Source organism: Vigna angularis, chromosome 8, assembly GCF_016808095.1.
Source record: "Vigna angularis cultivar LongXiaoDou No.4 chromosome 8, ASM1680809v1, whole genome shotgun sequence".
Classification (NCBI taxonomy): Eukaryota; Viridiplantae; Streptophyta; class Magnoliopsida; order Fabales; family Fabaceae; genus Vigna; species Vigna angularis.
In genome coordinates, this window is record NC_068977.1 from 13,894,261 (window position 1) to 13,910,617 (window position 16,357).

The 16,357-nt window shown below is 32.4% G+C and overlaps 1 protein-coding gene across 6 annotated transcripts; it reads left to right on the top strand.

The window, feature by feature from the left end:
- Positions 1-3,215: 3,215 nt before the first annotated feature.
- Positions 3,216-12,184, top strand: LOC108345574 (uncharacterized). Of its 6 annotated transcripts, none has more exons than XM_052866772.1 (12): positions 3,216-3,404; positions 3,482-3,534; positions 5,456-5,878; positions 5,987-6,123; positions 6,757-6,870; positions 6,948-7,031; positions 7,789-7,962; positions 9,127-9,283; positions 9,625-9,785; positions 9,899-10,025; positions 10,165-11,587; positions 11,654-12,184. In XM_052866772.1, the coding sequence occupies exons 3-12, from the start codon at positions 5,561-5,563 to the stop codon at positions 11,839-11,841; spliced, it is 2,883 nt and encodes a 960-aa protein (XP_052722732.1). In that variant the 5' UTR covers positions 3,216-3,404; positions 3,482-3,534; positions 5,456-5,560; the 3' UTR covers positions 11,842-12,184. The 6 variants fall into 6 exon arrangements, with proteins under 6 accessions (XP_052722732.1, XP_052722731.1, XP_017439669.2 ...); XM_052866773.1 differs by having other exon boundaries at positions 3,218-3,404; positions 11,660-12,184; XM_052866771.1 differs by having other exon boundaries at positions 9,187-9,283; positions 10,165-12,184.
- Positions 12,185-16,357: the final 4,173 nt, after the last annotated feature.

Sequence of the window (16,357 nt, forward strand, 5' to 3'; positions counted from 1 at the left end):
GTCAAAAAGGGTGCATTTAGTATCAAAATTGAATCACAGATAATGGTATATTCAACCGTTATCAAGAATACCACAACTCCTTAAACCCATCATATCGAAGTCCTTTTACTACACTGACAACAAGGAAGTAGCTCCACATGTCTAGGTCAAAAGACAAAGTTGTACTTTCCCCCTCATACTTAAGTGGCCCATCATTGAAGAACTTACCTTCATGGTGGAAAACAACTTCAAAATGATCCTCAATGTTTAACAGAATAACAATATTTATCCTATAAAATAATAAGAGGGCCAACGACAACTAAAATTATACAAAATTATAACAATATTTATCCTATAAAACCACAACAAAGAAAGTGTTTGACTTATATATAGAAAACCTTTAACAGAACATGCTTCAATTATACACAACGACAACAAAACTTAAACAAAATTAAAAGCACAAGAAACAAAGATGAGGGACCACATTGCAACACCACTTTAACAGAACATGCTTCAAAAACACACTCTGACAACACGTCAAACATGGGGGACCACATCACCACTTCAAACATGGGGGACCACAGTAAAAGTAACAACAAAACAATTTTCCATGCAACATTGTCGAAAAACCAAAATATACTAACCTCAACACGTGCTTCACCTGCAACGAACTTTGCCAAAGTTTTCCATGCGAAAACCACCGATAGATGAGGATAATTTCCTACAACGAAACTTTATGTAAACCTAATTTCTCACTAAAACCCAATGTTCCCCAATTGCAAACCACAACGACTAACCCACGAACCCTATTTTCCCCAATTTCGCACACACCCAATATCTGACCCTAATACCTTTTAATTTGATTTCCATAAATAACATTAACGTTATGTGTTTTTATTACATTTACCATATTTTAAACTTTTTTTAAAAATAAAAAATCATTTAAGTCCACCTATTGACGTCTTTATGTGCCACGTGGTTATGAAATGCCACATCACCATGCCATCAGGCAACACTTTTAACGTCGTCCACTGAATTTAATGGCAAGGACTTTATTGATTCAATTTTACACAAATAGGGACCCAATTGAACTACTTCAAGATACGGAGACCTAATTCACACAAATCTGCAGAAATAGAAACCTCCAAATCAATTAAACCTAGAACAAATAAATAAATAACATTCTATACCAATTCAAAACTAATAAATCATTTATTATTTTAATTAATGACGGTAACCTCATTATTTTCATCATTTACTAAACCAAAATTTAATATTATAATAATAATAATAATTATTATTATTATTAATTATTATTATTATTATTATTATTATTATTATTATTATATCTAACATTAATTATTGTATGGTAAATATGACATTGGAAGATGAAATATACATATATGATCTTACGACGAATTAGTTTTACATAATTATAGTAATCTTTGATTAGAACAATCAATCATGATCCACATTAAACCATTACTTTCACAGAACTAACTAACTCTAACTATAATATGCACGAGTATCACGTGAGAGAAAAATAATCAAAACTAAATGAAATTTGATTTTATTTTAATGTTTCAACAGCTAAATCATTATAAATTTCCGAAATTAGTTATTATAAGCTATCTATAAAAGATTATTATATCGTGCTATTATTAGTTTTAAAAAAATATATAAAGTTTGACAAATTTATAAAGCAAAGCATCTATTTCTCGTTAGAGTGTTACTTTTAAGATTATATATAGTTTTTTTTTTATCTTATTCATAGCAATCATGCATTTATTTTAATATATTTAATGTTAACTAAAAAACATTATTTATGTTAGTTAATAATAGATTTATATAATTAGGTGTCACTTATTAAATTAATTATAATTTATGTAAATATTTTTGTCATTATTAACTAACCTAATTTTATCTTAAAATCCTACAAAATTATTTTTATTAATAATAATCTCAGTACTGAATAGGTAACATCTATATAAAAGATAAGTAAAATAATGCATTCGATTTGGTTTTTGACATCAAATCGTGAGTTGAAATATGCAATTTAAAAAAATATATACCAAACATAATTTAATAAAACTATTAAGCTGTTATATTGGATTGATTTGTTTTTATATCTCCTACCTAACGTTGAGTGGATATGTTTTTTTTATTTCCAAGTGAGCAGTAAAATTTATTACCAGCTTTAATAAAATTTAATTTTTATTTAAATCAAATTTTGTCTCAAATCCCTATTTATTATGAGAAATTTATTCTTCACACAATTTTTAATGTGAAAAATCATTTTTCATAAAAAATATTTGTAATTAGCAAAGATATTCCCTCATATAATAAAGTCTCGCTTTCATTCATTTCTTTGATTGGAATTTTGTATGTTCACATTACGCTCGAAAGATCCTAGTACCTTCTTTTAAAATATTGTGATTAATTAATTAATATATGAAAATCCAAATATTATATCTAATTCCATATTACCCTAAATACTAAATTCAAATGTCAAATCTACTCCCATATTACCTTAAATACCATATCCAAATATTTCCATTCAAACACAAGTTCAGAATTTCTGCTAAACTAATTTATCTTGTAACACATCTTACGTAACCAATGACAATATTAAAAATAGTCAAATGTGGAAAAGTAATAAGAAAATTAGTAAAAAAAAATTAAAGAATTTTCTTTTATTGAGATGACGCGCCTTTCTTTCTATTTTCAACATAATTCATATAATTTTCAATAAAATATTATCTTTTTAATATCTTAAAATAGGTTATATTAAAATCACATACACTTTATAAAAAAAAATATTATGCATGAATAATATTATATATATATATATATATAATATACGCATTAATTTATTTCGATGTATCTAAACCTACCATCCTAGATTCTGTTCCGTTGACATCAAAGTCAACGTCCCATATAATTTTAATTATAATGATTGTTACCAACACCCAATGGAATTCCCATATTTAATTCACCTTTAAAACAAAGAAATAAACAATAAATAATAAAAAATAAGCAAATAAAATAAAATAAAATAGAAGAAAGAAAACACATGCTGTCTTTCTTCACGTTGTGTCGTTGACATATCTAAACCCAACACAAAGCGCATCCACAACATACCCTAAGCATCTCGCACGTGCGGGAGCCGGTGAGCCGAGCCGACACGCGCGCGAAGCTGCATCAAGATTCGATGCGGAAAATAACGGTTTCGAGGGGAAACCAAACCACAGTCGTCTGATCCTCTTTCTCTCTCTCTCTGCCAATTGTGGTGTGTGTCTCTTTTCCCTCGATGCTCTCTCTTAATAATACCAAACCTTCTATCACTCTCTTTCTCTCTCTCTCTCTACATTTCTCTCTCCACCTCTTCGATTTTTCTCTCTCTTTCGCTCTGCCCTCGCTCTTAGGTTATCGCCTATTCTATCTCTCTTTCGATTTCTGTTGAGCTTTTTTTTTTTCCGATTAACTTTAATTAATTGCGCAGCTTCGAGTTCTGCTTGGTGTGTAGCTGGAACAGGCAGACGAATTTATTCACTGGTAATTTTTCTTAGAAGTGTTTTTTTCTTCTGATGTTTAGGGTTTCGCTGCTTCGGATGCGCAAGGAGGTAAGTCGAATGCGATTCCGATGCGGTTTTTGAAATTGGATGTGGAATTCGGTGGTTTGTTTGTTTCTTGAATTGAAATTTTTTCAGTGTTTTTTTGTGTTTTGAATTTTTTTTTTTTTGCTGGTGATGGTGTTGAGTGTGGACCACTAGGGTTCACTATGTTTGGTGATTTGAATGATTGAATAGCACTGGTTTGAGTTTTGACTTGCATTGTGGATTGTAATTCTTGTTGAAAATTACTCGATTTATTTTTTTTCCTAGATACTTGAACTTGCGCTCTACGAGTGTGGCTGCTTGGAACCTGCGAAAACTAAAAATCTTTGTACAACGAATGTTTGTTAATTTTTTGTTTGACTCTCAATTGAGCAATAGCTATGTAATTTATTTTAGTGAGTGTGCGTGATGTCATTTTTTTTTTCTGATGGTAGGTTTGGATTTTATCTAATATAGACTTGTGAGTTGTTGAAAATAATTCTAAACATCAAGTTAAGCAGTTAGCCTTGCGAAGACCTGTTAAAAACTATAATTTTTGGTATAAGGAATATTGATTTAATTTTTTATTGATTCTCCATTAAACAACAGATATACAGTGTTTTTGTTTTTCATTTTTCGTGAGCATGCATGATGTTTTTTTTTTCTGTTGGTGGTTTTCAATATTTTATCATTTTTCCTTGTGACTTGTTGAACACATGATTCGTTGTACTTGCATGTGTTATGAATGGGGTGAACTTCGAAAAGCTCACATTTGTCCCCACCCACTTTGATTTAACTATTCAAATATGTGCTTGCCTTGGCCATCTGTTGTGGCTCACCGGTATTTGTTATCACTGTTCTTTCTTGATTTGAAGAAGATGCACTTTGTTTATTGGAATTATTACGGAATATGCAAGGTAACGTGATGTATTCTAACAGGCAATGTGAATTAATTACTTTGTGGAGACTAGAAATCCTATGAAAAGCCACTGTAAATGTTTGTTCATGGGAAATTCATCCTAATGTGCAGTCGGAGAGGGTGTTAGTGAATAGTGGGAAACATTTATTTTTTTGGAAATCTCTTAAAGAAAGCCTGAAAAACATAAGCTTAATTTTATACACTAAGCTCATGTTGGTATGCATAAATTATTATACATTTGTTTTGTTGTGCAGCTACGAGACAAGTGTATAAACTTGTATTATATTATATTGGTATGCTTCTCGTAGGCATTCATTATGAATAACATCCCTTTCTGTATGTTATCTGAATTTAAGTTGCTAGGGTGTTTTGTTGATGTGATACTTCTAAGGGCATACTTAATGCGGGGATTTGATGTTTTCATAATTAGAATATAATGGCAGAGGAGTGGCCAATCCTGTTCTGTTGCTAGGTTTGCTCAGGAATGGAATGATATTTTTATTTTTCATTCTGCATTTATGTTTGGTAAAGAAAATAAAGATAAAATTGAATCTTCATTAACGAGGAATGATGAAATAAATTCCAGTGTAATTTTTTTATACAAACTGATTTAGATAGGCCTGTCAATCACATCTAATGATTCAAAATCAATTTTAGCCAAACCTTTCACTAAAAAGGTTCAAAGGCAAACATTAATTTGTTATAGCCATTTACCTCTCTTCATTGGCATGGAAATTTCTGCCTCTAATAATAAGCATGGCATCAAATTTTTCTTTTCTTCTAAACTTAGCCTTAATTATTCTTATGGAATAATGATAAGAACAGATTGATACGTTAAATTCCAAGAATGCTAAAAGATATTATGTAAAGGGTGGTGATTTTTATAGAGATAATACTGTTTAACTTTTCTGAATATTAAACTTGGAAATGGAAAGTTGATATAATTGACATTGTTTAACAGTGGCACTTTGAGGTCGTTTATGGATGAAAGATGTTCATTAGAAGTCAAGGTGGTGTTTTGCTATATTTTGGTATAGTGTGTTTTTGAAGAATTGTTCTCGTGTCCATGGCTGCTGATCAAAGGAGAAAACGAGTAAATGGTGCAAACATTGCTGGTTATGGTTCCAGAGAGCAACAAAGGATCAAAAGGAAGAATTTGGGATTAGTTCAAAATGATTTAAACATGAGATCTCACATCTCTGTTGAGTGGGATGGTAATCAGAAAAAAGTTGTTGCTAAGAGGGAACAGGTTGGCATCAGTTGGAGACAAACCAAACCATTTATCAATTCTGTTGCCAATGGTCACAAACTCGTGGCAGATGTGCTTACAGTGCCTCAAGAAATTTTTGACTTAGACAACTTAAGTGATGTGCTTTCATACGAGGTAATACCATGTTGTGGTATGTTTCTATTGTTTACAGTCGAAAATAGATTTTATTTTGTCTGGAATTATGCCTAAATCATCCTCCATGAAACTTTTGGCAATTGGCAGGTTTGGATGACCCATCTTTCAGAAAATGAGAGAAACCTTCTAATGAATTTTCTTCCTAGGGGCTTTGAGCCACATCAAGTTGTGGAAGATTTGCTTGCTGGGATTAACTTCAACTTTGGAAACCCCTTCATGAAATGGCAAGATCTCTTTCTTATTTTATTTTTCTTTAAATACATTATGTGCTCACTCTGCTATATTTTACAGTTTATATCATAAGTACATACTATATGTGACAATTTCTTTAAATTTCAATGAATCAGTGGATTTGTTGTTGAGGTAATGTGTCATTTAGTTTTATTATTGGCCTTTGGGTTGAGTTTACCAGCATTACAGATTGCATATTTCAGCTAGCTATGAATTCCATTTGGTGCTTACTTTATATTTAATCTGGGGTTTATTATATCCACAGCACACTGACAAGTTTTCTTGGGTCTCCTTTTTTCTACACAAATTTCTCATTTGCAACTTGAAATGATTTTATTTGGTTGAAATTATGTCTTGTTCTTCACAGCTCCAGTTCTTTTATTTTTCTTTCCTCATATTCATTAGGAAATTAGGAAATCATCTCTGTATACGCATCTGGGTTGTGATAATTTATGGATTCTGAATTTATGACAAAAATATTGCAATCTCATCAAGATCCTCTTTTTTTATTTATTATTTTGGAGAAAAATATCATTAAGACATGGTAAGCTATTTATCTAATCTGCTAATCATTCATGAAAATCTTCTCTTTCAGAGTCACAAATGTCTAAAATATATATTTGCAGGGGTGCTTCGCTTTGTTTAGGTGATCTTCATCCAGATATGATTGTTTACCGGGAACAGCATCTTAAATCTCTAAAGAGAGAATACTACTCGCACATACATAATTATCACAATGAGTAAGCCTTACACATGCTCAACATGTATCATTTTTGGTATGTTGTTTAACCAGTATTGTAATTCTTATATTTTGCAGTATGATAGGATTTCTGTCCAACTTGAAGCAAATCTGGCAAAACTGTAAAGATCCAGAAAAGGAGATTGTGCAAAAGATATGGAGGTTGACACTTTCCATGCATTGCAATTTACATACATTACACAGCTGACGACATTCAAAATTAGGACAAGACATATTCTGTAGTTCCTTTTATTAAAAGGATATCTTAGCTGTTTTCAATACTTGCATTGGTTATTCCCTGAATGTAACAACATAGCTCATTGTTGCACAAGCTGGGTCAATGCATATTCTACTTCAGATGATAATTTTGATTCTTAATTAGCTTGAGACATCATGTTACTTGAAATCTAAGATGGTAAAATCCTATGAATCTTTTCTGTGATGTTTGTATGATCAAATGGGACTTTCCCTTATTTCCCACTTGACTACTGTCTTCAGTAAACAATGTCTTCATTCATGTGTATCTGTCTGTTTTATATATACAGTTTTAGATTGTTTAAGCATCAACATTTTATTTTGTTTCAATTGATATTTAGCTGTGACTTTGTAGAATGAAATCCTTTGATAATTGTTTGGTGAAATAAATTGGTGGGTTTTATTTTTGGGTGCTAAATGGATGATAATTGGCTTATTAATGATAATTATTTGTGGTAGAAGTAGTGGTTATGATGAGTGCTACTGTCATGAATTAGTTGTCGTTTTTGTTGATATGCAAATATTTCTGTTATGCTACATGTGATCTCTTGTTGGGCACTCAAAAGTCCTGATTACTGAACTTGGATTTAATGAGGTTCTGTTCCTTCTTTCTTGGAATTTTTAGTGCTAATCATTGACGTCGTAATATTGTTGGATTACACAGGTCAAAACGTGTAGAGAAAAGAATACCCTCAAAAGTTATTGAATCTAGAGTTTATGATCATGATGGGAATGTTACAGGGACATCTGAGTCAATCTCCTGGGATGCAGAGGATAAAGCATGCAGTAGTGACAACCAAATTTCCTCACTGAGAAATGATGATAAACTTCAAAGAAGGTAACTAATAAATTCTGCTGCAATATTTAGGACTTATAGGCTCTCTTGACTCAGCAATCTCTGTCAAATTTTAATTCTTTATGATTATAGTGATTTTGGTTTATCATTGCCTCCATTTTCCATCTCTTAAGCAAAGTAGACGATTGTTCTGTTAAAGCTGTGATATAGAAATTTAAGATATTTGTATATTGGTCAAGATTGCTTATTTGGATTATTAAGATTTCTGCATCAATAAATGAACTTCCTAACTCACTTTAAGTTGAAAACTCACATTAATATCATCTTCACCAATCAGATGAAAACTCACATTTTAGAGTTTAATGCAATTATGTATAACTAGTTTAATATCATCTTCACTAACCTGTTATTTCACATTGTGGTGCTATCATTATTTTTTGTCATTGGCGTACTGTCTTCTTTAGAGCTGCTTTTTGTTCTCCTTCATCATTGCCATCATCATCATCATCACAGTGCATTATACCTGAAGACAAGGAATTTTTTGCACCCTTTCATTCTTTTGTTAGTTATTGTAGGTTCTTATCATCTCTGTAGTTGTAACAAAATCAACTTCCAAGCCTAATCTCTTAAAGTTGGGTAAAACAAAATAACCATGAGCAATTCCTGGAAATCTTATTCTGAAGTTAGTGTTAATGTGTACACCCAAACCTTCAGTTTCTGAACGTATAACTTTAGGAAATTTGAACACTTTGGATAAGAAAATCCGTTGGCATATTTGTCCTTAACTTTGGGGACTGTTTTGTTATTTTGGAACATCAACTAGCAATGCAAGAGTTCCTAGTGCAGTTTTGCTTCTTCTCTTGTGATGTTTACTGAACTGATGAATGATACTATTGAACAAGGCTTCTGGCATTGTACTTAAAATGTCACCTACACCTTAGATTTTTTGTAATATTTTTCCATTGTACAATGATCCTCAATGTAATCCATAATCTATGCAACTTTTTATATTAAAGTTTTTGTCCCTGTTTCACTGTGATCACATAACTGAGTGTACATGAATGACAACTGTAATAAGGAACAATGTCATTTAGGGTAAAATTAATTCTCTGGTTTTTTATTCCAGTGAAATGGTTTATTTGGCTTTATTCTATTCTATACGTCCTGCTGTATGTGCAAATATGTTCATGAAATAATATATGTCAGGGTGCTTGAAAAGGACATTGTTAAAGGTAAGTCCAGAAATTTGATGGATACTTTGGACAGAGTGCCTAATGTGGGAGAAAAGCCCAAGACAGGAGACAAACTGCCCAAACGTAACAGTCATTCTAGTGATGGAGACAAATACATGTCATATATCAAGGTTGGGCTCTCCACTTATTTTTTTTCTCTTTTCAAGCAATACTTAATTGGCAGAGAAACAACATGGTAGCCGGGTCAGTTATCTCTTCAGTATCAATTATTAGAGGGACAGCAATAGTTGCTCAGTTATGTGAAATCAATTATTGACATTGAAACTTATAAATATTTAGACAGTGGCTTATTTTTTCCGGTGACTTCTTTGTTTCCTATTACATTGTTGGGGTTAGGTATTTTAGGGTAACTTCAGTTATATAGATTTAATAACAACAAAAGAGGGGTATTTCTGAAGATATTTTTTTTGTTAGGGCATTTGCTAATTCTTTTCTTTATGCATTGTTTCAGATTAGTAGGCAGCAGCATGAACTTGTTAAGAATATGAAGCAGTCTGGTAAAAGCATTCAATCTAGGTCCCTTAACCGTGTTTTGGGTAACCTTGAAAAAATTAATGTACAACCATACAATATATTTGTCAAAGAGGAAAAGAAGAAGTTGCAGGAGCATTGGTTAGTGAGATGTTCACGTGGCTACATACTTATGCAAATAGGTTAAGATTGAACAGATTACATTTTAAAACTTTTCTCGTGATTTCTCAATAGAATATATTTTATTTGCATAGGTTGCTACTAGTAAACAAAGACCTCCCTGAAGCATATGTGAATTGGAAAGAGAGACAGAGACAGAGACATGCTGTGATAAACTCTTTGGTGGCAGAGATGAAGGATAGATCAAATTCATTCATAGAGGTTTGTTGTAGAGTTTTCTTATTAGAGTCTTCTATAATTTTTTATAATTTGATTGCATATCTTGTATCAGTTTCTCAGTTTCCTTAGTCCCATATCATGGGCATTTTTCATAATAGCTTACTTAAAAATTTTCCCTCAGGAAGAGGATGATGTAAACTCAGGTAGTGAACTTAAGGATCAGGATGATATGAATTCAGGGAGTGAACTCCATGATCATGTCACGGGCAACATTAATTCAGGGAGTGAACTTCATGATCAGGATGAGGACATGAACTCTGGGAGTGAACTTCAGGATCAGGACAATGACAACATGAACTCAGGGAGTGAACTTCAGGATCAGGATGAGGATAGCATAAGCTCTGGAGGCAAGCCGAAGGATCAGAATGATGATAAAGTCAATGCAGGAGGTGAGGTACAGGATCAGAATGAGGATAATGTGAGCTCAGGGAGTGAACATGAAGATCAGGGGGAGGATAACGTAAACTCAGGTGATGAGCTTCAGGTGAAGGATGGAGATCAGTCTGACTTGAAGGATGATGAAGATTTTATTTCTAGGTCCCCCGAGCATCAGTCCCTGCACAATTCTTATGTTGGTGGTGATGACGAGTTCAACCCCATGACTGTGGATACAGAAAAGAATCTTCTTTTATCAAAATCAAATAATACTTGTCCGAATAAAGATGGGTATTCAAGGAATATGAACTCTCGGGATGTTTCTGTTGATGAAGGAATGCCTTTCACTTCCAGTGGTGATGTCTGGCAGGGAGTTGAAATGCCACACTCATACTATGATTCTGCAGTGACTCATGAGTACACTGCCAGTGGGTTATCATTGGCTAATCCTCAAGCCAGTGAAGAGCAGCCAACCCGTATAATTGATCTTGAAGCTGATTTGCGTCAAGAGACAGGGAAAGAGTTGTTAGGTAGGCAATTAGATGATGGTACCTTCAGCTCTTACCAAATCCAGGATCGAAGTGTCTTACTTCCATCTCTCTTTAAAGGCGAAGGGCTGTTACCGTATCATCGTCAACAGAAAGGAGCTGATTTAGAGTTCCAGACTTCTAACAATGTTATGATGGGTGATGGTCAATTTTCCAGTCATTTCAAGGAGCCCTTACAAACGTCACTGACATTGGACCAGGGCCGCAGGAGAGCTACTGAGGTTTTCATGCCAGAAAACATGTCACATAATATTTATTCAGATGGAGGAAGGTACTCAATCCCCAGGCAAGATCCAATCATCCCCAGACAAGAACAATTAGTACCCAGGCAAGATCCAATAATCCCCAGACAAGAACAATTAATACCCAGGCAAGATCCATTGGTTGCAGTAAATTTGACGGATTGGACTTCTAATAATGCTCGCATAGCTGGGCCTTCCCAATCTCACTTAAATACTGGAGATTTTATTGGTAATCATTGGTTTCCTGCCGATCAACAAATTCGTGGTGGCTGGAACGGATCTGACAGTGGTAGTCTTTCAACTCAAAGTCTTGGCACTGGAGCTAGCTCTGATCAGAGTTTATTTAGTATTCTGTCAGAGTGTAATCAATTACGTTCAGGTAGCTCTTATGATTCAGTTAGAAATACTGACCAGTTTGTTGCACACAGAACTTATGGATTAGTAGATGCAGGTACGCCAAGGGTGAACACAATTGGACCACCGGCGGCTTCTCATCCATTAGATTACTTCACCGGACGTGAAGCAGCTAGTGGTCTGGTGCCTGATGATATGACATGGATGAGCTTGCCACATCAGAATTCATCATTACATGATCAAATGGGAAAGCCATACCTAAGATCATGGAACCGGTAGTGAATGTTTTACCAAATGTTAGCTATGTAAGCTTGACAGTGAGAAGAAGTGCACAGTTGTCCATGTGATAGAATTTTGACTTAAGCAAGATCCAGAGAAGGTGGGTACACATACCCATACCCTGTGAGATGAGATAGGTTTCTGTACATACCTATACTGAGGCCAACTCTACACCATGTACATATCTAGATATTAGATGCGCAGGAAAGAAACCAAGGTTATTAGGCAAGTTACATATTTTATTCTTATTTTTTATTTATTTTTTTCTTTGCTTCTAGAGAGACATTCTTTAATAATTTTGGAAGTAAGAAATGCTGGAGGCTGCTCCCTCTTTTTTGAGTCACCTACTTTCACTTCTTTTCCATATATACTTCTGCTCTCCTGTATGACTATCGTTTTAAAATTAATAATTTTTTTATTGAAATATTTTTAATTATTTATAAATAATAATTGTTAAGTTGATTCTTTTTTCCTACTTCGAGAATTCAAGATTTTTATTCTAAAAAATGAAGCTCCACTGTTATTTTTTCTTCCTCAATGAGTACTTTTGAAAACAATACAATTATCAATGAATTTAATCCTAATATGCAATTTGAAATATTACATTTGATTAAGAAATTGATAAAATTTATGAGTATAATTGTATTAGGAGGCAGAGGAAGGGACACCTCATCCAATACATCGGCATGGGTCGACATGTAATCAGATGTACATACTAGCAATATTACCGTAGTAATAATCTATATTAGATTAAAAAAAATTAAGGATAATTAATGGTACGGGAAAACCCTAAAAATAAGATAGGAATATAAATCCTAGGTCCATAAACATCAAACACCTCAGAAAATGACGTATAAGAGTAAAAAGAGTGTAGAAAGATACATGTGACTTGGGGGATATTTTGGTACTGTAAGAATAATAATATTTAGAAAACTAACGGTGGTTCAAAGAATAATAGTATCATTTTTAAATTGGGTAGGTCTGTTTCATGTCTAAAAATGTTATTTATGTGAACATATTTTGTCGATATTTATTACTTCATAAAAAAATTAATTTTATTTAATAAGTAATATTTCATATTGTTTTCACTTTTTAATTTTATTAATTAATAAAGTAAAATTTTCTGAATTAGTAAGGGGGAGCTGGAGATACTTATACTACATCCCCACTAAATGCGAACATTTTGCTAGGAAATAAACTTCAGAAATATATTTTCAAAACTTGCATTAAATACGTATTATCGGAAATTTTTTATGATACAAGATCCTTTAAATTATGATTAATTTTAGAAAAGAAAAGTGTAATTCTGTGATTGAAAAGAAAAATATATTAGTCTTAAAAAAATCATTAATGCTCTTAAGAAATATTAAAGTTTGTAGAAAGGGTTTTACTCTAATTTCAAATGAGATTTATCTACATTTTCTTCTTTTTTCTGGGGTTTTATATTGTACTTCTAAGGGTTTCATCTTGTATTTCTAATCTCCATAATTGTTTTCGTGATTAATAAGGTTGGTGAGAGTAAATAATTTTTATTGAATTAAGTGGTTAACCAAATTAACTGAGCGTCGAAGTTTATAAACTTTATTGTTTACCACTCCTTTTATTTCTTATTTTTGTTATCTTCTTATACCTCATTTCATTTTCTTCTTTCTCATTGTCCTTGAAAGAGATTGTTAGTTGAAAAGTGTTATAGACATGTGATGGAGGTGTTCATTGAAATTTAAATCGAAATCTATTATTGAATGATGGATCGGGAGAAGAGGTTCTAAGTAATATTTGAGGATGATTGATTGGATCAATTTTTTCTTTTCCTTTTCTTCCACTTTGGTGTTTATAGATATGGAATTAGCTAAGAAGAGAGACTTTTACACTGTAGATTTTGGAATTAACTTTTACACAACATATATTGGAATTAACATTTACAAATCAAACTTATTTTTAAACTTTTAACCTGTGAAAATAGGGTGTATGATGAAATGCCTTTTTTCTTCCTGCATCAACAACCTTTCCACTCCAGATTCCTTTTTTTTTCATTTAAATTTTGAATTTTTTTCTTGAGTTTTTGTTTTTAAAATATCCAACATATAAAATATTATTTTTAAAATAGATATTCAACGAGTATCACGAATTAAAAAAAAAATCCAAAAAATTATATGGGTATCAATGGAGTAAATAGAGCAGGTGTAATCGATTTCTTTTTAATGTGGTAAGATTGTGAGTAGATATTATTCTTGTATAATTCAATCTGTTATTATTTCTAGTTTTTTCAACATTAATAGAAACACTCTTAACTCAATATCTTATTTTTAATGTTTCCTTCTTTATTATTTAACCCTTCAACTTCTATATATAACCAACATAATGATTATCAATCAAGTTATCTATTATTTTTATTACTATTGAACTTAGGGACTCGTATTGAACCTAACACTACACAAACCTCCTTAACATTAACATATAAAATTAAAAGTTCTTTAAACTAATTCTAATTATTCATCATATATATATATATATATATATATATATATATATATATATATATATATATATATATATATATATATATATATATATATATGTATGATAAAGATGAAAATGAAACAAATATGTATATACTCGTCTTTATCTTTATTTCTAATATAAGTATGAGTATGACGATATGATAGAGACAAAAATGAAATAAATATATACATACTCATCAATATATCTTTATCTTTAATTTTAAAAATTAAATATTATTCATAGTTACATCGATATATAATCAATATAAAATTTCTTCGTCAAAATGAAACAAATTTAGATAATATCTTGATAAATAATTCATTTGTCATCTCCTACATACATCAAAAAATTCATCATAATTTTTCTTTATAAAAAACATATTAATATCTACATAAATGATTTTTTTTATATAACAAATGAATATGTTATTGTTTAGTGTCAGGCCTCATTAAAACGCACCCAAAACCCCTCCTGTCAGAGTCATTTAAAACACACCCAAAACCCTCTGCGCGGACGCCAGGTGTCAAGCAACTAGGATTCTGAAATCAGATAGTGGAAGGCAGGTGTCGGCAGTAGAGCGGACGCTCGTTTGGACGTGGAAAGAAAATTGATTGTTTCTGAAACTTCCGTCCCACTCTCCTCTGCATGCACCCTCCTTCCCAAACTCTGAACTTTTCATTTTCTCCCCCTTCTCACTAGAAACTCTATCCTCTCTTTAAGAAAACTCACCCTTTCTCTTCTCCGATCATCATTCAGAGACCGTAGAAGCGTTCCCGGCGTCATAAGCTTCATTCTGAACCGAACAGTTCCGAGTTCTGAAACTGGTAAGTCTTTTGTCCTTAGTCGTTCATTCTGTAGTACATGCAAACCAAGCCTCGGTTGCATGCTGATATCTTGTCTGATCCACTTTTGGTTTTTTTCTGTTAATTAGTTTAAGAGTTGTGGAACGTAAGGGTAGGAGAGATTTTAGTCAGACAAACCATACTTCTGCCTCTAGGACGATCGTTCACACTAGAGGTAAGGGAAGCTTATCTAATTTAATTGTATGACTTTTGCACGTTCGTTGATATTGAATGCATGTTGCTGAGCGATGAATGATTGAAGTATGATTGTGGATATGTTTGATTATATGTAGTATGATTAATTGGTATGATATGGATTTATAAAGTTATGGAATTTTATATTAAGAAATGAGTTGAAAATAAGTGAGTTCTGAAATGATTTCCCTAAGAAAATGTACGTACGTTACTAAACGGTCCTGGACCGTTCGGTTTTCTACTGAACCTGGGTAGTAGTGGATTCTTTCATTTGGGAAGAATCCTATTTGAGGACGAGCGTCTGTATTTCGAATCACTATGCTTGAGCGGTTGGCCAAGTATAGTTGTGTCTTGATATCCTGTTATGAATTTTAGTATATATGTATATATATGAAATTTTATATTGTAGTAATTCATAAACACTATCCCCGTAGTATCTAAGTATAATTATCAAGCCTCTTCCCTTCCATTTTAGTAACATCTGGTCTTATACCAGGTGTTCGTCTCAAGCAAGTGGTTGATATTATATCAAGCACTCGTTCTACCCCTTTAAGTTAAATTTCTCAAGACGAGCGTTCGTTCAAAGCCCTCTAGGGTTCGCTCGCTATAGTGTTTAGTCTTTGACTAGCATTTAGATTTCTTGATACTAAACTCGATTTAACTAATTCCTCACAAGTGTTCGGTTTCTTCATGGGAATCAGTCTAAGTATTAATTTAGAATGCCTTAAAATCTCCTTATTTATTAGTCTTATTCTGGAATTTGTCGTTCTTGGTACGGTCTTTTTGATGGTCAGTTGAAGTTCTCAAGAGTCAGTTCATCTAATTGGCTCAGGGTTGTAAATGACATTCGTTCTAATCGTTTTTAGAACATATGATGTCGCTCGTTAATTCTCACCCGATATCAAACCCTTGTTTTTAATCTATCCCGAAATTTGAGATTTCTCAGTTTTACTATACGTACTCAGTCTCGTGATGAA

Coding starts and splice junctions, on each gene's coding strand:
- LOC108345574 (XM_017584180.2), top strand. CDS start 5,561: ATGGCTGCTGATCAAAGGAGAAAACGAGTAAATGGTGCAAACATTGCT. Junction 6,124..6,756: donor GGAAACCCCTTCATGAAATG/GCAAGATCTCTT, acceptor ATATATTTGCAG/GGGTGCTTCGCTTTGTTTAG. Junction 6,871..6,947: donor ATACATAATTATCACAATGA/GTAAGCCTTACA, acceptor TATATTTTGCAG/TATGATAGGATTTCTGTCCA.